Here is a 26355-nt window from a genome sequence, read left to right on the forward strand (position 1 = left end):
GCCCGCCGCAGGCAGCACCGCCCCCGCGCTGCCACCCCCTCACGGCCACCGGGACTGCAAGTCCCAGCGGGCAGAGCGCGGTGTGCGCTGGGGACACGCGCGCGCGATGCCTCGTAGGCCTGCTGGGATATGTAGTGCGTCAGACCTTCCCCAGCCTCGGCCCAAAGCGGGCGGGGAGCAGGGCGGTAAATATCGCGGTACTAGGGCAGCGCTCTCGCGAGAGTTGGCCAGCTGCTGGTGCGCATGTGGTAGTGCTGGATGTGGCGGGGTGAGGGGCGCGCTCGGGCTGTGCTGCTCTCTCTTCTCCCTTCTCCTTCCTCTCCTCCGCTCCTCTCCCCTCCGGCTCTCACGGAGCTGTGGCTGAGGGCCGGGGTCAGGCCAAGGGGAAATTCGGGGGGTTCTGCGACCCCCGGCGCCATTTTGCTCTCCCAGTCTGCACCTCCTGTCTTGGCCCCGCGTACTGAGGGCAGAGCCGCTGCCTCCCCCCGCGTCCCCACGGGCAGCCGGAGCAGAGATGGGGAAGGCGACGAAGCGGAAGAAAAAGGCGTCAGTGCCCTCCACTGCAAAGGGCCCCGTGAAATCGGCCATGGCCGTGGTCAAGAGCAACCCCTTTGAGGTGAAAGTCAACAGGCAGAAGTTTGACATCCTGGGGAGGAAGACCAAAAATGATGTGGGGCTGCCGGGTGTCTCACGGTCCAAGGCCATCAAGAAGGTAAGAGGACATGCAAAGCACGGAGGGAGAATGGTGTATTGATGTGGGAGATGATAAGGCTGGAGCCCTCCCAGGCGCAATGAGCGCCCAGCGCTGTTGTCGCAGCAGCAGTGGCCGGTCCCCTCTCAGTGCTCGGGGATGGCTCCGGCCAGTGCAAACCCCAGGGCTCAGGAGTACAGCTCTGCCTTATTGCTTGGTGGGAATGGCTCTCTTCTCAAGTTACCCACGTCCACAGTACAGTGGCACGTGTTATCAGTAAGTACTCGCCCGGAGTCAGTGTTCATGGCGTTGCTCGGTTCTGGTCGTTCTAGGATGTTCAGCTTCTTGATAATGTTGTAATGGTGGTATAATAGTGAAATATTGAAAGAGCACTGAGGTCGGGATACAGTGAGAAATGTGTAGCTACAAAGAAACTACTGTCGATAGGGGAAGTAAATGCAGGTCATTTTTTGTGCACAGCTTGAATTGTCGTGTTGTAGAACTATGTTGGGATGTAATGATCTGTTCCCTGCTGTCATAAGAATGACCATACCACTTAAGAAGAGTAAATTTTTTATCGTCAACCCTTGTACCATTTTCAGAATGCCTCTTTTTCTATTGCCATCAGTAGCTACCTGACCAAAATCTGTGATGCATAAGGGAGAGTGTGTCATAAAATGTATCTGGGATTCCAGCAGCCTGCCTTATTCTTGGGTGAAACACAGGACTTCTTAGTGGTCTGTCACCTCACACAAACCAGCAGAGAAGGTTAAGTTAAAGCTGAAAAAAGGCAGTTTGAAAGTATGTCCCAGAGATTCTCTGACATGTTACATGCATGCTGTTGTTGAACAGAATTTAAAGCACTTACTGGAAGGGCAAATGCAGTGAAAACAAAGAGATATTTTATCATGTTATGTGTACTGTGATTAAGTATTTTCTTTTTTATCAATAGGAGAAGTAATCAAATAATTGAGTACAAAAAAAAAAGCACAGAAATGCTTTTTGATATCCAACTTATTAAGAGGTATTAATGTTCATATAGAGTGTCTCAGCTGTAGAGACAGTATAAATGAACATTATACATTATAAATATGTACATATTGCACATTACAATATGTATAGTGGTCCCTGTAAGAAGTAAATAGAAGGTAGAACTGGCACAATATTTGATGGAATCTGAGTTTTAGTGTCATTTACAGCAGCATATGAAAATTGTGAATGCTCAGTGAGGCTGCAGAGTAGGAAGGAGTAGGAGTAGGAAACCCAGCCTTTTCCTTTAGTGCAGCACTTTGTGAGGTTCTGGTAATATGAATGGCACAGTATCTTTCTGTAAGACTCAGTTAATGTGTTTTAAATAAAAATGGATATTTCTTGGCCTAAACACAGCCAACATTTTTTTTTTCTTTAGAAACTGTATAATATCTTCAGCATGAAATTATAAATTAGCTTCCAGATTTTGTTACTATTAGTCAAGATTTTAGAAAACTTCATGAATGCATGAACATTTTAGGATTTGGGGTTTTATTTAATAATAAGATAAATCAGATATTTGTCATTAATTATGCGTTGGAAAGTAAACCTGTCTCCTTACCTGTCCCAAAAGTAGAGCACACAGTAAGTACCTTGTACAGGTGTGTGATAAGCTTCTTTTTACTCACTTGATGCTTGACTTCCCCACACTGAACAGAGACACAGGGATAGATGTGTGGATCCACTTGAGGCTTTTATGTCTTAGATGAAATGACCAAAAAAAGTTCAGCTGAGTTTTGCTGGCTTTTTTTGCTTTCTTTAATATGTTATTCTTTGTTTACTAAGCTTGAGACATGTCAGAATTCTGCAGTGTAAATGCACAGGTTTTGAATGTGATAAAATAAAGGTGAGATATGGTGTAACATCTTATCTTCCCTTGGGTGCTTATAAGAGAACCTAATCTGTATGAGGTTCCCATCTTTTCTTCATCTTAATTTTTCCTTCTCTTTCATTGCATTCTGCTAAGTTATTATTTATGATATGATGGCAATATAAAGAGTATTATGTTCACTGTGGAGTCTTTTACTTTTGGAAGTAGTTGCTCTGTTCTTTGAATTTTATCTCCTTTTGTCTTTTTCCTTCCAGCGCAATCAAACATTGCTGAAAGAATATAAAGAGAGAGAAAAGACAAATGTGTTCAAAGATAAACGTTTTGGTGAATACAACACCAAAATCACTCCTGAGGAAAAGATGATCAGGCGATTCACTCTGGAAAGACAGGTAAATGATTTTAAAGAAGGAAAACACAAACAAAAGAAAGCCAAACACAAAGCCACAAGGCACACTTGAATTTTTAGTTGGGAGTCCCCCTTAATAGAGGCTTTTGCAGGGTAATGCTTGATTTTTTATTTTATGGGTTTAGAACCTACAAAAAAGGAATTTTTCATGGAAATAGAAATTTTTTCATTAAATCTATTTGGTTTTGCCAGGCAGCTGTTTGAAGCAGAGGTTTCTTTGAGCACTGACATGCACGAAAGCTAGTTATAAGCAGATTCATTGATTAGTTGGTTTTTTGACTGCTTTGTTTTAGGAGTTAAATTAGGAAAAGGTGGTCACTCACCATCAAGTATATTCAGTAGCTGGGCAGAACTCTGTGACTTGCTGTCATTCTGTGCTGTGAACTGAATGTGCAGTACTATCCTCTCTGCCCCATCATACTCAGTCTCCAGAGTTAAGCAGTGTAATTTTTATAGGTTGAAATCTGTTTCATTAGGCCTGAAGTGCAGTAGTTAAAAATTGATGTTGCTGATACACAAATAAAACTTCAGCTTCTCTAGGTTTTTTGGATTAGTCAATTTGTACATTAGTGTGAGAGAGACATGACACTCTCTCACTTGAAATGTATTTGAATGAAAATACTGGTCTGACAATGCTCTTATTCCAGTTAAATTCCAGCAAAACACTGGAATAAGAATCTCCTCAACTAGCACTGAAACTAAAGGCTGTGTTATTTTGTTGCTTAGGAACTAAAGATCTTTTGCTATTTCATTGGTTTGTTTTTCTGTTCTTAGCAAAATTATGGAAAGAAGAATATCTATAATCTTAATGAAGATGAGGAATTGACTCACTATGGCCAATCTTTGGCAGAAATTGAAAAACTAAATGATATTGTTGATAGTGACAGTGACACAGAAGAAAGAGGAACACTTTCAGGTGAGAAGTGCCAGCTGGTGTTTCACTGGTAATTTCATTACTGCTAAATGTGTACATCATTTGTTCAGTACTGTCTCTCAGTGAGAGAGAATGTTCTTGGTTGGAATGTGTAAAACAGATTTGATAACTTCTTAGTCACACACAGACCAGTTCTCTGGGTTTTAGCAGGGGTTAAGTGGGACTGACAGGCTTCTTTACTCTGTGAGCTTTTCAGCATAAACAGGTACCTGGATTTTGAGCCCTTTGGCCAGAATCTAAAATATGAGTTTTCTGGGTGCTTTCTTGCATCTTTAGACCTCCCTTTTGGATAAACACAGGGCAAAACCATGATCCTACCTCATCCCAAGAGTCTGTCAGTGTAAATTGTGTCTGACATAATCTCTTTTGGTATGGCCATTCTCATAGGGATGAGACTAATGCATGATTGATTGGTTCAATAGTCAAACTTGCTCCCATTCTCAGAGAATAGGGAGATACTGTCCCAGCAGCAGTTTTGCAGTCATGTGTGGATTTGAATGATTAACATCCTGCTTTTTTTTCCCCTAGCTGAATTAACTGCTGCTCACTTTGGAGGGGGTGGAGGCCTCCTTCGTAAAAAAGTATCAAGTGAGCAGCAAGACGAAGAAGAGGAAAAGCCGAAGTCTAGGAAAGAACTGATTGAAGAGATGATAGCCAAATCTAAACAAGAAAAGGTGAGTTTTTAGCCCTGAAGTATAAATGAGCATGATTGAGAAGCTGTCACCATCCCTGTATTTGTAGAATAGAAAAATAGTGGCATAGCAAACAAATGAGGAAGCTGTCTGAGAGCAGTCCAAGCTCCTTGAATGAAGTCTGACTTTGTAGGCATTTTAGATATAATTTATGTATCTGCCATTGTTTTGTATCTCCCCAAATCTCCCCTTGTGTTCACACCTGTTTTCTGAATGCAACCCTTGTACCATCCAGCATGGCTCTATACTTCTTCCACAAAGAATGTTTGCAGCTTCAAAATGTTAAATATTTGAAAGAATTCATTTGTTAAATGAATGTTAAGTGTGTTTTAGTTTTAAGTTGTAAATGCTATGTCATGTCCATCTGAACATAACTGCTGCATTTGTTTTTGTTTTCTTTTTCTAGCAAGAGAGGCAAACCCGGAGAGAAAGTGCCTTAGAACTGACAGAAAAACTTGACAAAGACTGGAAGGAGATCCAAACCCTTATTGCCCGCAAAGCCCCAAAGTCAGAGAGGAAGGACAAGGAAGTAGAAAAGCCCAAGGTGAGGTTTTAATTACACTGATTTCCTTGGTTCTAATAACTTGTAGTTCTGACTTATAGTGGCTGAACTATAAGGCCAGGTTATAACTTCATGAAACAAAATGTTTGCTGCTATTCACATTGAAGGAGTGCAGCAGTTCTAGAACAATCTGATAGTTGGAGGAATATAGGGATTTGTGTGATTTCTCTGATTTTAATTAGTTTGGTTTTCTTTAATTATCAAGTGAGAGACAGATTGCAGGCTGTAACAATACTCTTGACTGCAGCTTATTTGTAGGACAAATAAATTTTCTTGGAGAATTAAAATTGTTGGGGACACTGACTTATTTTGAGTGCCTTTGGAGTGTTCCTTTGATGAAAGAGCTAGTACTTGACAATAGACATTTCCTAGTTGAAACTGGGCTCTGTCTCTTTCAAAACGGGAATGACAATAATTTACTTTGAATAGATATCATATGGTCTCATGCTTTTTCTATCATTTGTATTCTGTACTAAGGGAAATAAACTTTCAAGTGTAAGAATAGGCGTTCTGTTGGGCTTTTTATTTTTCTTCTAGAAATGTGTATTTTCTTGCAGAACATCATGAATTTCCATTTATTATTTTGCAGTAGAATCCAGATTTTATAGCATCAGTTAACTAGTACTTGCATTAAAACTGATCTCAAAGTACAACAGAAGATACTGGGCCAAAAGTTCATTTTTTGGTGTATTGATTTTTGGGTTTAAGTTGCTCCATGACATGTTGAAGATCATTGAATAGCAGCATCCCTTTTATTTTCTTTAAGCTAGACTTCTATGTAGTGGAACTAGGAAAGGCTTATCTCATGTGACAGTGTAAAGTGAAATGTAAATTATTAATTTATTAATTCTGGCTGTGTTTTGAGGGTTTTTAAAGTAATATGTAATCCAGTTATTTATTTTTTAAGATACTCTTTTCAAGTTTTTCAGTTGTGACTAATTTAAGTAAGGAAAAGGGAAATTCCAGGAGAATTTCTCTTCAACTATTCTTACCATTCCTTATCTTAATTCTGAGCTGAGTGTTTTTGCAGCTTGCTTTGGAAGCAGTCTTTTCTTTTTATCTTAACAGTCTGATTTCTTAGCTGTTAGTCTGGCAGAGGGACGGCTGCAAAGCAGAATAATGAAACTTAAGATAATAAACAATTGCATAAATATTTCTTTAGCCTGATGAATACGATATCATTGTTCGAGAACTTGGATTTGAGATGAAAGCAAAACCTTCAGAAAAGCTGAAGACAGAAGAAGAATTGGCCAAAGAGGAGCAGGCCAGACTCCAGAAGCTCGAGGTATACCATTTATGGCTGAGATTGTTTGGGGCCTGTCTTTTGGGAATGACTGCTTAAATTCATTCCTTGACCTTAGATTGTAAGTGGCTGTACTAAACTGCAATTCGTCAGAGGGTGAATTCAGGAAATCTTCTGTTTTGTGTTTGTAATCTGATATTAATACAACCAAAAAAACCCCATAGGCCTAGTATGTGACTGTTGAGGTTTATGAAATGAGTCAATCTTCCTTCAATAAAAATGTAATGTTACTTTGATTTGCCTTTAAATGTTTTAAATTATTCAGGGTTGAGAGGGGCTCCTAAGTGAGTGGAGTATCGTGTTGCACAGCAGTTAAATTAGTACACTGGGCAAGTCATTTATTGCTCTCTTCTGTAGTTGCAAGAGCCTTTCAGTGGTAGCATGAGCATAGCTTTGCTTTGCAGAGGGATGTGACTGTCTTGGAAATGTTGCATGCTATTTCTGTTACCTGGAGTGCTGAGTCTTACAGGAAGATGGAATAATTGGTAAATGTTTCAATCTTTTTTTTCTTTCATTTTGTTTTGGTATACTAGGAGCACATTTAAGACTGTAGGGAATTCAGTACCTGCAGATTACATCAGAGCAGCTCAATATCTAATAGTAGAACAGAGAGATACTTCATTTTCTACTCTTACCATCTTAGAGTTTGATGCTCAGTCCATTTCCCAAAAATCTTAGGATATGGTTGTGTTCACTACAAGCTTGTTACACACACATGGAACAGGTAAATGCTGCAGAATCCTGAAACACTTTAGAAGCTTTTATTTTCTAATAATGATTCTCATAAGCAAAAGAGACAAATTTTAGAATAAGAGGACACAATGCTTCTGGTTAACCCAGTTTAAAAGCCTTTTAAATAAGCTAATGCAATTGACTGTGTGCTCTTACCAAACTGTACTCCCTGCAAAAAAAAAGGTATTCTCAGCTTTTGCCCATAATTTCTCAAGTGCTGGGTTTTTTCTTTACACCAACTCTTTGAGTAATCCAAATTAACTGGTTTTTCCTTGTGTTTTCCTGGCTGTAGTATTTGAGAGCTCTGTTTTGATGTGGTTACCTGATTGATGTCAATGTCTCACGTCTGGGTGTGGTATTCCTTGTGAAACACAGGCAGATCGATTGCGTCGCATGCGTGGCATAGATGAAGAGGCAAATCAAAAGAGACCCAGCCACGTGTCAGCTGATGATCTAGCTGATGGCTTTATCCTGGACAAAGATGACAGACGTTTATTGTCTTACAAGGTAAGGTTTAAAATGTATGAATTTTCAGAGGTCTGTAAAGAAGATTAGGAAGAACAGTTGGCAAGTGAACTCTGTGGAGACATTTCATTTAACCTCCTGCTCAGAGCAGGATCAGCTATGAAATCACCAGTTTACTCAGATCCAATCTGTTCTTGGAAAATCTCCAAGAACGGAGGCTGCTCAGAGAGTTGTGCACTGACTGCCCTTACTGTGAGGAGGATTTTTTAATATCCAGGCTAAATATGCCCAGGTATGCCTCTCCTCACAGAGCAGGTACCCCAGCCCCCAGTAGTCTTGGTGGCTTTCTACTGAATTTACTGCAGTTTATCAATACCTTTATTGTATTTGAAGGCTCAGAACTGAGTGCCGTGTTCTGTGTGGTATTGCAAGTGTCAAGTCTCTGTGTCATGTCTCCTGACTGTATTCTTGCTGTTTAGAGTAGCCTCCCTGCCACTGTCCTGCTGGGTTGAAGATGAGGCTCTCTGGCATTTCTGGTTTTGATTTGGGATTTATTTTTTTTTAATTTTCACTGTATTGATTGAGCTTTCACTGAATTTCAGTCTGAAGATGAGTAGATTTCTGACATGTCTTTGATTAAGGTGGCAGAGCAACATAACCTTAAAGCTGATATTACCAGTCACCCTGACTGTGGTGCACGTGTGTGCTGATTCTGTCTTCTCATACACAAGTAACAAGGGAACCTCTGCTCTCCCTGAAGGGGACAATACCAATTGGGAATGTGAATTTAAACTGATGATTAATAAAATCAGGATGAGACCAAATATGTATCTGATATGCTATTTTAACACATAGAAGCAACATATTTTTATACTAAGAATGTTTCTGTAATTGATGTTGAAGTCTTTTTTTGTATAATCTACTAGTTTTCCTTCTGTGTGGTTTCTTATATTCCCCATATACTATCTATTCTTCCAATTTCTTCCAGCCCCTTGAAATACCCTACATTTTTTATATCTGTATGTATGTTCTCTCCCTAATGTCCTTTATTGGCTGGCACTGCTGGCATTCACTGCCTGGTCAGGGTAGAAAGGCTCAAATTCTCTTGATGCAAATTTAAGATAACTTTGCATGGTGATTGTGTTGAGGTGCTACCCCTTTAACATTATTTTAACTAGCTTGTTTTCTCTATGGACAGGATGGAAAAATTAATATTGAAAATGAGGAGGAGAAAGGGGAGGAGGGAGAGGAAGAAGAAGAGGAGGAAGGAGAGGAAGGAGATAATGAGGATGAAGAGGAAAGTCAAGAAGAATCTGCAAGTGAAGATGAGGAGGATGCTGCTGCAGATGGCCACTCTGATCTTGAATCTGATCTTGAGAGTGAAGGAGAAGCTGCAGAGAACAAAGAAGAGAAGAAACATGAGGCAAATGAAAATGAATCACAGAATGTGGAGAAATTAGATCCAAAGAGAGAAGCTGCCAAATCAGAGCTTCCCTATACATTTGCTGGTAAGCAGAGGACTGATGCAGGGATCCTTTGTTGTCAGGGGTTTGTAACAACCAGTCCGTTTCTCAGCCCTGTAGGTCTTATATTCATTAATGAAATTTTGCTTCTTAGTTGTCTTCTACTATTCAAAGAGCAGCCAGTAACTGCTCTTTCTAGTGAGCAAACCTAATTGTGCTTGGATGAAACAGATCTGTTTCATCCCAGAGCACTTTCTGTGCCTCTGAGCAGCATCAGAATTGGAAGATAAAAACAGGGCATTAAAATAAAAATACCAGTTCCTTTCTTAAGGCAACCATCTTATCCAATCCATAGTGCTACTGTTTTACCTAAGAGAAGCCAGAACAGTATTCTGTGATTTATACTTACAGTTTCTCTGGTGTTTGGACAGACATTTTTCTCAGAAGATGCTTGGAGAGACAAGATTCTAAAGTTTAATCCCTGTGATGTGACATTGAGTTACTGTAGAGACACTCAGAGTTTGACTGGTTTTGGGTCCGTGCCTAGCAGGAAGGAGGAGACATATTTCAAGTAGTACACAAAACATTCATTAATTCATTTTAAGTACATAATTCATCTAACTATTGTCCTATGTAGATTTCTTGAACAAAAGTATCTGTTGCAAGATTAAACAACCTTTCAAACAACTTCCTTAAGTGCTTGTGTTTTTCCATCCAAAGAAGATGACTTAGTGCACAAAGCCTTTTGAATTGCATTCAGGATTTGCTTTAACCAGAAAGAAGTCATAGTAAAATAACTCAAAAAACCACAGCTAGTTAGGATGTCTTCTAGTATGTTGAATTCTGTAAAAAACTAATTATATGCCAGGGTAGTTGGGGAATTTGGTTTTTTAAAATAATTTTCTATTTGTGGCCATATTTTTACTTTTCTTAATATTCTTCATGCAAAAGCTAATTGGGTGTGAATTAAACAGAAAGGTAACTATTATTGGAAATTTTTGGTTGAATGTGTGTTTAGGTTTAATTCTTCTCTGTGTCAACATAGTTGTGCTGCTCAGCTTGCATGGTAGAGGATGACTTGGGTTTTAAGCTTTGAAAAACATGTTATTTTCTGACTTGTGTTCATAGGAATAATTCTACATACATGCTAATAGAGTATTGGTGTTTAAAAGTTAATTATTTAAAACATTTCCGGTGTCTTTCTTTCTGAACAATATAATTTTCAGATTGGAAATTTGTTGCATATTCACTTGAATTAAAGATGTAAAGTTTGAGATTTTTGTGTGGTCAATTTCTGTTTTTGTTTTCTAGTTCCTGAGTCCTACGAGACATTTAAGTCTTTATTGGCTGGAAGAACAATAGAACAACAGCTTATTATACTGGAGAGGATTCAGAAATGCAATCATCCAAGCCTTGCAGTGGGAAACAAAGCAAAGTTGGAAGTATGTTTTGTTTTATGTTTAAAATAACTTCTAATTCCAGAGTAAGTTTTAGTAAGTATTTAGGGAGCAGTATAAAATATACATGCTTCTATGTTGTGAGTAACAGTAGAATTAACATGATAATCTTCATATTCTAAGTATGTATCACTGTTCAAGAATATGTACAATGAAAGAAACTTAATAATTTTAACATATTTCTTGCAGAAATTGTTTGGCTTCCTTTTGGAATATATTGGAGAGTTGGCAACTCTGGATTTACCAGAGCTCAGAACAATTGACAAACTGGTCCTGTGAGTATTAAATCCTATGGACTTTTGCTCCTTCAGGTTTAAAGAGAAAAGCTACCTAGAGTAAAGCATTTAGCTTGTTGCTTGTTTCAAATACCCTGTAGAACTTGTGGGCAGCTGGTAACTCTTAGACTTTGTTTTAACTTTGTTTCACATATTACTTGATCTATTAATTGTACCAAGAGATTTTCAAAACCTCAGAACGTATTTTTTGATCTGCAAGGTGCTTTTTGTGGGTAGTGGATAAGTAATACCATATATGCATGAAAATCCTGTCTAGGAGGCTCTTTAGACAGCTGTTACAGGATTTTAAGCTTTGCAGACACTGTGCAGTTTCTGTTGCAATCTCTGTCTTTTCCATGGGCTTTAGCTCTGTGAATTCACTGAGAGAGCTAGATGAAAATGGAATTAAAGTGCTGCAGTGAGCTCATATGGAAGTTCCAGCTAAACACTTTGCAGGAAGTTGTCAGTTTGGCAGTGCTGTTGTCAAGTATCTGACGGGCAGTTAGGCTGTGAGGAGAGAGCCAAGATTGTCTCTGAGGTGTACAGTGAAGGACAAGAGTCAGTGGGCAAGGGCTGCAGCAAGGGAAATTGCAATTAGATTGAAAGAAAAAAAATCTTCTCAGAAAAGGTACTGAACATTAAAATAAGCTTCCCAGAGAAGCTGTGAAGATGGAGAAAACTTAACAAAGCTGTGAGCAACCTGATCCAGCTTTGAAGTTAACCATGCTTTGACCAGGGGGCTGCATGAGATGATCTCCAAAGGTCCCTTCCAAACAAAATTGGTCTGTGGTTCTTATCTTGACTTTCCAGGATAGGCAGGTTTCTTTCAAGTTATTTTTATGTAGTTTTCAGCATATTTTTTTTTATTTCCTGCTAAAGTCAGTAAGTTTTTCAAAATCTGTTCCGTGCAATATTAGCATTCGTTGCTCTGTTGCATTCATCAGGAAGCGCTCTCACCCATTGATACTGTCCCACATGGTTTGTACCAAAGAGTAAATATGTTTTGATTGTCTTTTAGAACTGGGATACATTAATATCTCTGCAGACAAATTTCACTGAAAAATGCTGGGAGGCCAAACAGATTCAGGCTCCAGACTGCATATGCCTGTAGGCACTAAGCATAGGCCAGGAGCTGATCTAACTTTGTGTTTGGGTTTTTTTTTCTTGTTTGCAGTAATAATTTTGCTAACCACATTGCTGCCTTACATGTTGTTTAATATTGCCTAAGAGTGTTTAGAATAGTGGGCTGTCTAGTATAAACCAGCATACTTCACTGAAGTAATATCTAAAGTCAGGAGATTCAGAAGGATACATCATAACCATAGCAAATGATTTAAGAGTGTATTTTAAAGTTTAAAATTATTTTTCATCTAAGATTTAGAAACCTACAACTCAGAGATTCTCAGATCAGAAGGCCAAATGAAAAATACATGCCTCTGTAAGCTAAAGTATTACAATAATAATTTATATTCTAAAAAAGAAACATTTGTTGCAGGCAATTTGTCATTGTTACAATACAGATGGAACACAAGAAATCTTCCTATGGGTGCTTAAAAATCAATTTTTTATTAACATCAGTGGCATTACTTGATTATGACTTAAATTTCTTGTTAATAGGCCGCTGTACAATCTTTGCCAGATGTTTCCTGAGGCAGCCAGTGACAGTATCAGGTTCATCCTTCGAGACGCTGCACACGATCTGGAGGAAGTAATTGAAGTCAAAGGCCGTGCAACACTTCCAGCCTTAGACACGGTAACAAATCCACTTTGCTGGGATTATCTCTTTGCATTACTGAGAGTGGTAATAAGTGCAGAATGACATTATGTAGTGAAATATCAGCATCTGTGATTTTCTAGGCCTTTACTTTAAATTTTCTTTCTGGAGGTAAGTTGTAACAAAAACCCCCACAACAACAAAAACACCCCCCCACCCCCCCCCAAGAAACAAACAACACACACACACATTGATCAGAATAAAAGTGTGACTGTGGAATTAATAAGGTGATTAAAATTGTCTATCCGGTCTTCATAGCAGAACACTGTTTCTTTTCCTGATGAATCTTAAATTGGTAGTTTTAGAAAGAAGTGTGACTTCTTTAATTGTGTTAAGTACAAATGTTTAAAAAATGTGCTCCATAGAAGTGCAATATCTCTTGGGTTAAAAAAAACCCCAACCAAACAAACCCCAAACAAAAAAAACAATCTAAGAAAAGATTATGGATATAAAATTGCAACATTTTTTAGTACTTTATATATGATAATGGCCAAATTAGTGGCTTGGAAAGAATTTCTTTCCTTGTTGTATTGGTAGTAGCCCATTTTCACTTGCCATGTTAAATGTGAACAGATTCCTTTTACAGTGTCTAAGTAAATGGCTCTTGGAGAATTCAAGAAGAGAGCATAGGAAAATTAGTATTTTTAAGTTGTAGTAAAGTTTCAAAGACAAACCATAAATCGAATTCAGAGGGAGCTACTTGTTTTCTATCAGCTTGATGAATTGCTGCTGCCTAATGGAATAATTAGACTATTGAAGGAAAATGGACTGAAGCCTTGGTTCTTACAGCTTGGAAGATGTATTGAGTTGTTTTGAAGAGTCTTTGTTCAGGATATTTGGGGTTTGCAGGAAATGTATTGTCAAGAGCTTTTAACTTTATTTTTAATTTGTCACTGTCACACTTAGAACACCAGTCACAGTTCTGGCTTTCATTCCCTTCACTGGACTTTGCCAGGTTGCAGGCCATCATTATCTTTTAAAGTGGAAATTATATCACTTTATACTCCCAAAGCACTTGTTTGAATGAGTATTCCATAGATCAGCTGTCTTAGTAGGCTTTTCATATGCCTGCTGTTATTTTGGCCTGCAATTCAGAATATTTAGTAACCAAAACACTTCAGGAGAGTATTTGCTCACAATTGAGGAGCAGCAGAGAGGAAGCAATGAAACTTAACTTCCATCTGGTTTACTGTGTAAATATCCACTTAAATAATTTTCATAATTACCTTGCAGCTGATGTTTAATTTCCATATGATCTTGACAGGTCACTCAAATCCCCTTCAATAAAAATGTACCTAATCACTGGTTAGCTCTTTTGGCTGCAACTGTTTGTTGGCATGTGTCAGTGCCTGAGGACTCTGGTCACTTCATTGTCTGTGTTGAGGACTGGTTGAAAGGTGTCACAGGTCCAGTGTTTGTGTGAGAGTCGGTGACTGTGGTGAGCTGTAGGGGATCAGATGGGGTTCTCATGGAGTAAAGGGGGTTGGGAGGCAGAGTTCCTTCTTAGTTGTTCTTTCAGCTGCCTCAATCCAATATTAGACCTATAATGAATGTCTCATAATGGATATTCCTTTTTCTCATCTAGCTTCAACAGGTGTCTCAATAAATGAGTCATGTACATCATACCAGATTTCTGAAAATTATGTTTATAGTAGTTTTTTTTACTACTCTGTAGTAGTTCTTCATTCAAAAGTTACATATGTATAAAGTCAAGATCCTGGGAATAATGTCTTAACTATATTTTGCCTTATTCTGTTTTATGTGCAATCAGCTTATTTATTTGAAAATTGTATCTCTGCTGTTTCCAACTTCTGACTTCTGGCACCCAGTTGTAACACCTGCTTTTATATACATGAGTCAGCTGCTTACTAAGGTACGTCTGTGATGTTGTACCTCAGGATTCTATTATACATATATTATTTCTTCCTCAGACTCCCAATATGTATGTTAGTATTAATGTATATAGTGGAAGTGTATTGCAAAGGCAGCTTTATGTTTGGTATAGCCACACATAGTAATTGGAACAAGGGCTGAAGAGGAAAACACCCTTGCAGGCTATAGTCCAACTCACAAAACCATATCTCTTCAATTTTTCAAGCTGTCACAAAGTAATTCCTTCTATGGTAAATTACATGGGGCTAATGGAACAGACTGAATACAATCTGAAATCATTCATTAGTGGTTTCTTTTCCATATATTGCATTTCTTCATACTTGGGAGGTTTTTTACTTAAAAGTTTGCAGTATTTGTTTTCCTTGAAAATGTACCTAATGCAATGCTTTGAGTTAAAATATGTCCTTATTCTTCTGTCCTCATATCCTGTTTATGTTTCAAAAGTCTTGGCTAATTGCTCAATTGCTGCCAAGTTGCCCAGAGCCTTCTATTTCACTGATTCATTTCTGAAGGATTTATTGGTTGTGCTTTAGCACCTTCTAGTGGCTAAATGAGTTCTGATAAACCTGTTACTCAGTTCTGCAGATACTCTTCAGTTAAGGACCAGGGAAAGCCAGTGTGGTTCTCCTCAAAGATCAAAGGCTGTAATTTTATAAATTTCAAATGCTTATAATGTAGTTAATAATTCCTCTTTTTGGGAGATTCTGTATTTGTGATATGTAAACTTTTAATTAGGAATATTTTGTTCTTTTTATTTCTTTTAGTGTCGCATTACAACATTGCAAGATGTTATTAAAGGGTTGTTTATATGCTGCTTGTTCCTGGAATATGTATCTCTCTCCAGAAGATTTGTACCAGAACTCATCAATTTCCTTCTTGGAGTACTTCACATCTCTCTACCCAAAAGCCAGGCCCAGGGTGAGTTTGTTTAGAGTAAATGAGTATTTCATTTAGAGTCCATTTTAGTATTGGGGTTCATCTTTTAAATTTTTTAAATACAAATATTTCACACTGATTACATTGGTTTTGAACAAAAGGCCAAAATCTGCAAATTCAGCCAAACACAACCTTGATTCTTGGGCATCTTGTTATGAATTAGATTCTCTCGTGTTGTTGGCAGGAAGGAAAGGACTGAAGTTATTAAAGGAAATGAACTCATGTTGGCCACAGTGCAGTATTTGTGCAGTGTTGTCATTCTAAACAGACTGTGTGATTGGACTGTGTTCTGAAATTCAGAGTTCCTAATGGATTCCTGATGAGTACCCTGTAAGCTCACAGTGAGGCAGCCCCTCATGCTGCAGATACCCTTAATCTTCAGCTGCTAGCCATATCACCTAAATGAGAGATGTATATCATAAAGCTGGTGTTTTTCCTTATTTAACATGGATTTGTAGTACTGTAATAGAGGGCAGCTGTCCCCACAAGCAAGATTAGTAAAATAATTGTGTAAACTTGGCAATTTGCACAGACAACAGAGATAACAAAATTATGTTTTCAGTGTGATCCCTATGTCAGCATTTTTTTTTATATATTTTGCCAGTCTCTCTTCAGTTTTTTTTCTTTTATTAGTTTCTGTCTTTAAAGTTCTGGTTCTGGAGCTCTTTTTGTTGACCAGTTCAGTGACACTAATTTACTTTTGAGGAGTTTTGTCAGAGCATAGTAACTAATTCATGTGTTAATATTTCTGTCTGGGCACAGCATGCAGGAGGAGACTCCACAGGCAGGATATTACCAAGTGAAAATTGGAATTATTTGATAAACTCACAAGGTATCTGGGAATGAATGAACTACACACTATTAGTATGCTTATACCTCTTGATAAGATCCTTAAGAGTCTGTTCTCTAAATAGTCATCAGTCTGCTGAGGAAGGTTTAGCTTCTGTCAGTATTCCAGTACTTTAGCAGGCAGCTCCCTTCCTTTCCCTTCAGGACTTTTTGCCTTTTCATGCTGCCTTTTTTTTTCCCCCCATTTTGAATTTTTGAGCTACTACTGATGCCTTTTCTCAACAAACCTATCACTGCAGTTTTATTATCAGGCATGGCTGTACTCCACAGACCTTTCCCTAGCTGCTTCTCACAGCTTAGCAGTTTCCTCTGAAGTGTGAGCCAAGGTTACACAGCTGGGCTGCATCAGAGCTAAGCCCTGGATTCTCAGAACACCAACAGCTGAGCCCTTAGAAGGAGGTGGGAAGAGGTTATGGAGTGGGCGGGTTACATAGTACTAAAAGTATTCTCTCCTTTGTGTATATTAGGAATATTTGATCTGCAGAGAGTTTTGGTAAAGTTAAAATACAGGACTCTGCAAAATTAGATAAGGTACTTGAAAAATTTTTAATGGTAATCATTGATCAATTGTTACCTAGTTTAAAATATTTCTTTGTATTTCTGTTAATGAATTTGCATGGTGTTGATTTCTGTTAGGAAACACCATTTCCTTTTACTGAGGAAAACCTCAGTAAAAGATACATAAGAGGTCCAGTGTTCTCTTTGAGAACTTTCCAGTCAGTGTTGATGTTTTGAAGTTCCCAAGGTATCCAGTTATGTTTTTAAATATTCATGGTGGAAGTTTTTCTGGTAGTTGTGATGGTTAAGCTATCAACAGAGAATATTTTAAAATAAGTAGACATGGAGCTCTGGAATGTTGATGCACTGTCACACCAAAAAAATTCTCAGGGTTCAATTTTAACATTAAGTAGAGTCAGCACATAAACTCTTAATGTTTTAGTTTCATTCTCTTCATCTGTAAGTTTCTCACATGAGAAAGATATATGGAATGGAGCTTCATAAGAGACTGAAATACAGTCTGATTTAGAGTAAAAACTATTACCTTAAAAAAGAAAAGTTGTAGGTGGAGTGAGTGGGAAGGAGTTGTCATGGTTGATAGCTTTAGCCAATTGAATTGTTAATGAGATCTGCTATCCTCTCACAAGTAAAGCAGATAATAAAGCTCACATATCTTAGTTCCTGATCTTGCATAAGCCTGTGTGTGTCATGATCTCTTACAACTTTGGGTCTCAAACCTTAAAAATCTTTATTTAAATATACTGTCTTCTGACCTGTCTATGAAGAGCCATATACAGGTTGTAGAGCATTTAAATAATCTGAACCTAAAGTTTGAAAAAGTTTTGAAGTCAATTCCACTGCAAGCTTGCAGGACATAAGGAAAAGAAACAGGGGAAAAAGACCCCCAAGGTCCAGCACCAAGAATGCAAATTATTTTGTCCCTTAGCCAAGAAATTCCTCAGATGCTTCTTTCATGTTGCTGTATAAGTAGTTTCACAGATCAGCTTGTGATGTGTGCATAGGGAACCTTTAGTGTTTTCCCTATGCCCTGCTCCAGTGTGTTCCATGCTCCTCCTGTTTCAAACCCCTCAGCTGGAGTGGAGAGGCCCTTACAGTGTGTCTGAGGGCCCTGCTGTGGGCTCTCAGGGGAGGGAGGCTCTGTAGCTGTGGAGCAGCTCTCCCTGCTCCAGCTCACTGTGCCCCATGACCACCTTCTGGCCAAGCCTTCTGCTTGTGACCCCATGGGAAACCCTGTACCTGCCCAGTCCTCTTACGAACATCCAGTGCTCCATCCTGGATCACACCTGCAGTTTAACTGTGCATCCTCTTTCCCACAGGGCAAATGTGAACTGACATGTCTTAACTTTCCCCATCCACTGAATGAGTCAAAGAATCACAGAATGACTTGAGTTGAAAGAGACTTCAAAGACCATCTAATTCTAACCCCCCCTGCCATGAGCAGGGATTTCTTTCACTAGACCAAGTTGCTCAAAGCCTTATCCAACCTGGTCTTGAACAATTCCAGGGCTGGGGCATCCACAACTTCTCTGGGTGGCCTGTAGTCCAGTGTCTCACCATTCTCATAGTGAAGAGTTTCTTCTTTTATCAAGTGTAAATCTATCCTTTGTTAGTTTTAAACTGTTACCCCTCATCTTATGACTACATTTCCTGATAAAGAAGATATATCTTTCCTGTGGGCCTCATTTAAATACCGGAAGGTTCCTGTAAGGTCTCCTCAGGGCCTTCTCTTCTCTAGGCTGAACAGCGCCAGCTCGAATGGGAAGTGCTCTGGTCATCTTCATGATCTTCCTCTGGATGCTCTTGAGCCAGGTTTGTGTCCTTCTCTGGGGACCTCAGAGCTGAACACATTCCTTCAAGTGGAATCTCATGGCAGTGAAGTAAAGGAGAAGAATCCCCTCCCTCGACCTGCTGAGCTTTTGTTGCAGCCCAGGATGCATTGGCTTTCTGGGCTGCAGGGGCACATTGGCAGCTCAGAATTCAGGTTCCCATCCACCAATACCCCAAGTCCTCTGCAAAGCTGCTCTTAGTCCACTCCAGTCTGTATCCATGTGTAGGATTGCCCCTACTCACATTGCCCCTACTCACCTCGCAGTTTGTCTTATTGAACTGCATGAGATTCGTGTCGCCCCACCTCTGAAGCCAGGGTCCCTCTGGGTGGCATCCCCTTCCTGTAGAGGGGGACAGGAAGGACATCAAGCACACACTCACCCTGGTGTCCCCTGCAGGCTTGCTGAGGGTGCACTCAGTCCCATTGTCTGTGTCCCCAGCCAAGATGTTCAGTAACACTGGTCCTAGGACAGACCCCTCATGGGCCCTCCTCATAACTGATCTCCATCCAGACATGGAGCCGTTGGCCACAATTGTGGCTGTGACCATCCAGATAATTGCTTATTACTGAGTCATACACCTGTCAAATTCATGCCTCTCCAGTTTAGAGACAAGGATGTTGTTCAGGACAGTCTCAAATGTTTTGTACAAATCGGGGTATATGATGTCAGTTGCTCTTTCCTTACCCATCAACACTGTAATCCTGTCATAGAAGGCCACCAAACTTGTCAGGCACACCTTGCCCTCATTGAAGCATGGTGACTGTCACTGAGGACCTCTGTGTTTTGCATGTGTTTTGTCGTGCTTTCTTGGAGGATCTGCTCCACAACCTTGCTAGGCACAGAGATGAGGCTGATCAACTTGTAGTTCACTGGATCTCTTCTCTTTCCTGTTTTAAAAATGAGGATTTTTTTCCCCCCTTTTTCCAGTCACTGGGAACTACAGCTTTTCAAATATGAAAGTGGTTTAGCAGCTTTGTCTTGCAGTTCCCTCAGGACCCTCAGATGTCTAAGGTCCCAGGGAGCTGAGCACATTTCAGGTTCCTTAGTCTCAAGCCTGACCTTCTACAGTGGACAGTGCTTGGTTCTCCCAGTCCCTGCCTTTGGGTTCTGTGACTTGGGCAGAGTGACTAGAGCACTGACCTGTGTCCCCATGCTCCAGTGTTTTCCATTGTTTTAGAAAAGTTTAATACAGATAGAAATATTTTTAAAGGTAGTACAATTAAAAATGTAAAATGAGTTGGCTGTTTTTCTTCAGAAGGAATGCGTGGAAGTGACCTTGTTTAATGACTGTTCTTGGTTTTTTAGGCTATACTGTAGTGCATCCATTTACACCAGTGGGGAAAAATCTAGAATTGCTGTTGGTGTGTGATAAGGAGGATCTGAAAAGCTGGGAGAAGCAAAATGTGCCATTGAGTATTGTGACTAGATTAAAGGAAGCCAGCAGAACAGAGATAAATCATACCAGGTATGTAAGAAGTGCAGAACAGAAAATACCAAATCATCTGTTGTGTCATGTCAGTGACAGTGCTCTTTAGAAGTAAAAACAAGAGTAGAGGATAGTTCTGTGTTCAGTGCACTGACATAAAGATTTGTTGCTGATGGAATTCTTTTGGTATTTGCTTAGGAGAGAGAAGTTTTTAGTCTTAATTAACAACTATTTCCAGTTGTAACTGGTTCTGCCAAGCAATCTTAATGGATTCTTCTAACAGTACAAATTTAATTAATTTGGTTGATTTTATTTGAAAATCCATTGCAGTTTTTGCATCTGAAATTGTTAATTTTTTGTGCATTAACAGGTTATCATGTCTAGCCCTATGTTTCGACCTTATTAAAAAATGTGCAGCTCTCTATGAATCTTTACCATCATTCCATGAAATAATGCATCCTGTCAGAATACTCCTTACAAAACATATGCCAGTTAATGAATATCCTGAAAAAATGCAGGTATGTATTCCTCAGGATTTAAATAATCAATATGGTTTTTTTATTAATAAATTCTGTGATCTTCATCTCTGCATAAACAAAAAAAACCCCAAAAAAACAAGTATAAGCATTAATTTTTTCAAAGTTCAGGCATTTTGATATTCCTGTGGAAAAAACAAAAGAACAGAGAATATTTAGAAAAGGTATTTTTCCATTGTATTGCCTATCTAAATGAAGAGAACAGTACTTGGCTTGTAATCATGTAGCATTCCACGAGTGACATAATTTATAAGAGTAATATGGATATCTGGTTGCTCTTGTACTTTTATAGTGAATCTGTAAGACCTTGGTAAAATAAATACATGTACCAAACTGGGGAGGTAAAACTTATAACTATATAGGTAAAATGAACATAAATATGCCTGGTCAGTACCTTACCTTGGACAGTTGCTGATTTTCTAGAAATGAGATTCAGATTTTTAATCTGTCTCTTATGAATGTAGCAAAATCATCTTTTCCTCAAAGAAGCATTGTAAAATGTCCTTAGAGAACAAAGTTTTATTACTTAGATGAAGGCAAATGGCCTATGTTTTCTGCCATCAAAATAAAAAAAAACCTGTCATTGTTAAAATTACCATGAAAAGAAGAGTCTGAGTTAAACTGCCTTTAGTCTTGCTTCTTCCTCTGTTAAGTGAAACTACCAGCAGGCAGACCTTTCTTATTGTTCATTATACCACTTTAATAGATTTCCAAAGGCTTTTAATAGTCATCCAACTTGGATTATAGCATGTCAGTGTTAGCAGTGTCCTAATGAGTAGCTGTGACTTAACCCAGGAAAAAAATACATGGGGAGAGCATTACTGTTGATTCAGTTTACAATAGCTTTTGATTTATGGTGGCTTTGATATGCTTTTACAATTGTAATTTGTTCTGCATTTTCAGGAATGGTATCACAGTGCTCTGAAAGAGCTGGAGAACAAAGTAAAACACTATATCCCACTGGTATGTGAGAAAAAGAAGCCAGTGCCATTGAAACAGTATACTCCTAAAATTGTGAAAGTGTAAGTAAAGAAGACTGGATGCAAAGGAAAGGTGCATTTAAGCCTTAAGATTTCTAGCAAGCTAGAATGGATTTGGAAAGCAGGACACTAAACAACTGTTTTTCTGCTAGATTTTGTGTATAATTCACAAGGGGACATCTACTTGTGTGGTAGGGAGGGAAAGAAAAAAAAGAAAAGGAGTTTTAAGAACAAATATTATCTTGTAGGAAAAATAGCACTAAAGTCAACTCTTGCCCATATAATGAATTGTAAATTAACAAAATTCAAGATGATTAGATTGTTATTATCTGGTCAGGTGCTTTACTGAATGCTCTGTCAGGCACTCAAGTCAGAAGAATAAGAGTGAGTAGTTCCTAATGTATATGTAATATATGATGGTCAAAGGTAGATGGTCAAAAACACTCATTTAGTTTTGTAGATAATAGAACAGTGTTCTGATTTAGGAAATCTGCATTATATTGGCTGCTGATTTATTTACCCATATTGGTTATCTACATGGGCACAAAGTGTCTACTTTTATTTATTGTAATAATTGAAGAGGACAGCTTTGCTCTGCCATACACACTTATCCCCAAGTAATTGATGCAGACTTCTGTAAAATGCATCTGCTGAGATGGTCTGCAAAAATGCAAGATGTATGGGGAGGTTCCATCTTTCTCCAGATGTCTTCCATTCTTCTAGTCTAGGTTTTTTAGTCTGTTCAAACTGCAGGCTGCATATGGGGAATTGAAGTGTGGCCACTGGCATGATGATGAAGTGCAGTTAGAAGGTCTGGTGAGTGTTTGTCCAGTATGTTCATTGAGCAACTTGTTATTTTGCAACTTAGCCATATAGTATGCAGGAATTAAAATACTGAGTTAATTTTCATACAAACCTCTCCTTATAAATATGAAAAAGTTGTGGGTTTAAGGTGTTCTGTGCTTATACATACATTCTTATTTCAGCTTAGAGTTTGGAAGAAAGCAGGCAGGCAGCAAGAAGGAGCAAGAAAGGAAGCAGCTGATCCGGAGGCACAAACGTGAACTTAAAGGAGCCATCCGTGAGATTCGGAAAGATAACCAGTACCTGGCTAGGATGCAGCTGTCAGAAATCATGGAGAGGTAATGTAGCCTTTGGCTCAGCACCACTCTGGGGCTTGTCCTGCTGTGTGTTCATCTCTTTGCTGTGTGCCAGGACTGACATAAATGATCAACCATACTAAACTTAAGTAAAATGGGACAATTTGAGGAAAAGCAAACATTTCTAATTGAGATAATTTAAAGTGTTTTCAACTTTGTGGTTTCTTTTCTCTAGTTTAAGAGGATGCAAAATGTTTTTATTTAAATGGTGTTTTGGTGAAATTAAAGAATTGTGGGACTTTTTATGAATTAATAATTATTCTCTAAGTATACTGATTTTCCATAATATAATCTTTCTGAAATATTTTATGTGTTGATTGTTTGTTTTACAGAGATGCAGCCAGAAAAAGAAAAGTGAAAGAGCTTCTTGGTAGCCTTGCTACACAGGAAGGTGAATGGAAAGCAATGAAAAGGAAAAAATGGAAGAATTAATTGGGACTATCTACAGCAGGAAGCTTACTGCTATATAAAACACCCCAATCATGACTTTTCAACAGATTTTAAGTGCATTTTTTGGATGCATTCCTTTTGAGGAGAAAACATCATTGGATCTGTTTGAAAAAAATGAACCTGCTTATTAGGAAAATCCACAACTTTTCATAAGGAAAATAAAAATAACACTTTTGTACGTGGCATGCTTCTGTTTTATTTTAATGAGAACATTTGGACAAATAATCAGAATTCTGAACCTAAAACCTGATCACACACACCCAATTTGAACTATACACACACACACACAAATTCTACGTCAGAAACCTTCTGTTACTTCAAGCTGGTGACAGGTCAGTAGTGAGGTTCCATTTCAGGGTCAGTTCTCTTCAACAGCTTCATCAAGGACTTGGACACAGGACTTGAAGCTACACTGAGTAGTTCTGCAGAAGACACTGAACTGGGAGGAGCTGCTGACCCCCTCAAAGGCAGAGAGACCCTGCAGAGAGATTTTGACATTCACCAACCATGTGAAGTTCACAAGGGCAAGTGCTGGATTCTGCACCTGGGATGGAGCAACCCTGGATGTACAGACAGCCTGGGGAATGAGAGGCTGGAGAGCAGTGCCATGGGGCTCCTGGGCAGTGCAGAGTGGAACATGAGCCAGCAGTGCCCACCAGTCAGGAGGGACATCCCTGTGCTGGGGACATCAGGCCCAGCATGGCCAGCTGGGCAAGGGAGGGATTGTCCTGCTCTGCTCGGGGCTGGGGCAGCCTCACCTCGAGTGCTGGATATAAAAGCTACAAGAGAGTGAACAAAGGTGGATGAAGGGCCTTGAGGGGAAGTCCATGTGAGGAGTGGCTGAGGGCACTTGGTCTGTTCAGCCTGGAAAAGAGAACAAGGAGAGACCCCACTGCAGTTACACCTTCCTTGTGAGGGGAAGGGAGGGGCAGGCACTTCTGACACTTTTCTCTGTGTTGACAGTGACAGCACTCAGGGAATGGCCTGAAGTTTTGTCTGGGGTAGTTTGAATAATAGGAAAAGGTTGATCTGAAACATCTCCCCTAGGAAGTGGTTGCAGCACCAGGCCTGACAGAGTTCAAGAAATTCTTGGGCACATGGTATGACTCTTGGGGATGGTCCTGGTAGGACATTCTATGATCTTTTTTTAATGTTGAATAGTTGCAGGCAGCTCTCATAATCATAATATAATTTAAACAGTAACATTTTAATTAGTCTGTACCAGGACATACTAAATTGTGTATTGAGTAATGGCATCAACTCTTAAGTAAAAGTCCTTTGTTAAAGCTGTACAAACATTCATCTTTTTGGTAAGTTTTGAATTGAGCACAGCTCTGAAGTTCTTAATAATCTAGGGTGATTAATTAGAATTCCTCATTGTATTCAGAACTGTCTGACGTAAGAGAACAGTGATATCCTTAACTTTCTTCCACCTCATTTATCATGTATGTTTAATCACTGATAGCTGCCCAGCATGACTTTGAAAAGCATCTGCTCTTCAAAGAGAGCCAGTGAATACTTCTAACACTTTCTTTTTATACTGTATTTGCAAAGCAACATTGCAATGGGACAAAAAGCATCATAGTTACTGATGGGTGCTAATCTGAACTAGGTTCACTGGTCAGGGATTCACTTAATATTTGGTAAATTCAGTAATAGTTGTTACGCATTGAACAAATTTGTAATGTTTCCATGGGAAACTGTTAGAAAAATGAAATTCCCTTTTACATTAACATTTCAATTTCAATCTGAAAGACAAGCTATAAAATAAGACCTGTATTAAGAATGAACTAAGGGCCGTGGTTCTTTACAAAAACAAACCCCCCAAGTTCCCTCCATTTCAAATGCTGTTCCTAGATCTGATCTGTGTTTTGGCCAATGGGTACCTGAGACATTGTAACGCTCTACCTACTATTCATGAAGAAAAATTTACATGCTGTCAGTTAATTTGATTTAATCGTTAGGCTTGGTTGTTTTGGACTGGCTTTGAATGTTTCTTTGTTCTGTTCTCTGGAGTTTTTGGTTTGATGTTTTTGGGGCTGTTTTTTGGCTGGGGTTTTTTTGCTGTGGTTGGTCGGTTGGTTTGAGGGTTTTTTTCAAATTAAACTTGTAATGGAAGCAGGACTAAAACTAGGAAGGGCTGAGTTAAAACACAGCCTTTACATTTAGTGTCTAATGACAAAACTGTCTTTGTTAGGCAAGTCTTGTTCCTTAAAAAAGAAAAGCACTTCATTGAAGGAGAAGGCTTTTTTAAACTGTCAGTGTAACTAGTAATGCAAGTAATATGTGATTATAATCAGCTTTTTTTGGTTTGCAAAAGCATTTCTATTAAGTGTTAAAATAGGCAAGATGCTAAGTACTTGTGGGGAAGATACTCATCTCATGCAAAAAATTGGTAAGATTCCTATGCTTGAAATCCACTCACACTTAAAAAATTCATTTTCAGTTAGCTTTGCTGATTTTGGAAAAGTTATCTTATGAAACCTCAAAGGAATCTCAGAAGATTAGTATACCTTCTGTTTTATTTCCATTTGGCACAGTAGGAATTTTTTTTTTTTTAGACAAAATATTTTTATGTCAAGGACTTGAGAGTGAAGTACTGAAGGAGCTAATTTCCTGTTTTATGCTATTAATTGGTTCCTTCAGCTTGGAGTTTTAGTCACAGTCTATACAGCACAAATAAACTGTTAAAAAGTACTACTATTTATTTATCTGACTTTAGCAGTAGCTTCAGAGGACTTGTCCAGCAGGGTATTAGAATCACAGAGGAGCTGACAGAGGCACTGTGATCCTGATTTTTGATACCACTTGCAGCTGCTTTTTATTCCTCAGTAAGGGAAGAAAGAGGGTAGAGACACAATGATAATGTTTCTGGGACAGGACATGTTCTGGGACAAGAGGATGATCAGGATTGTCCTGTGATGCTAATAAACAAAAACGAAGGATGAGGAAACCTCAGCTGATAGACTTCCTCAGCTGTTTTTGAATGCCAGACTGCAAGTAATTCTGTAATTCTGTAATTTGAAATCTTGTTGAATGAGAATCACTGTATGCACTTTTACAAATTATACTGTCGATTTTTAAAGTCAGATTTAATATTGCAAACCTGGGACTAACTGTGATGCTTAACACACGGTATTTTCCATCAGTAGGAAAGCAAGA

General features: G+C 38.8%; 1 protein-coding gene across 1 annotated transcript; it reads left to right on the forward strand.

The window, feature by feature from the left end:
- Positions 1-231: 231 nt before the first annotated feature.
- On the forward strand, positions 232-25890 carry NOP14 (NOP14 nucleolar protein). The gene is made up of 18 exons (XM_063157468.1): positions 232-712; positions 2807-2941; positions 3733-3874; positions 4421-4566; positions 4991-5128; positions 6309-6431; positions 7557-7688; positions 8845-9154; positions 10421-10551; positions 10756-10841; positions 12459-12594; positions 14387-14488; positions 15273-15426; positions 19947-20106; positions 20438-20585; positions 21507-21625; positions 22570-22725; positions 23076-25890. Exons 1-18 carry the CDS (start codon positions 515-517, stop codon positions 23173-23175), a joined length of 2616 nt encoding a protein of 871 aa, XP_063013538.1. The 5' UTR covers positions 232-514; the 3' UTR covers positions 23176-25890.
- The last annotated feature ends 465 nt before the right edge of the window (positions 25891-26355 follow it).

This window comes from Melospiza melodia, chromosome 5 (genome assembly GCF_035770615.1).
Source record: "Melospiza melodia melodia isolate bMelMel2 chromosome 5, bMelMel2.pri, whole genome shotgun sequence".
Taxonomy (NCBI): domain Eukaryota; kingdom Metazoa; phylum Chordata; class Aves; order Passeriformes; family Passerellidae; genus Melospiza; species Melospiza melodia.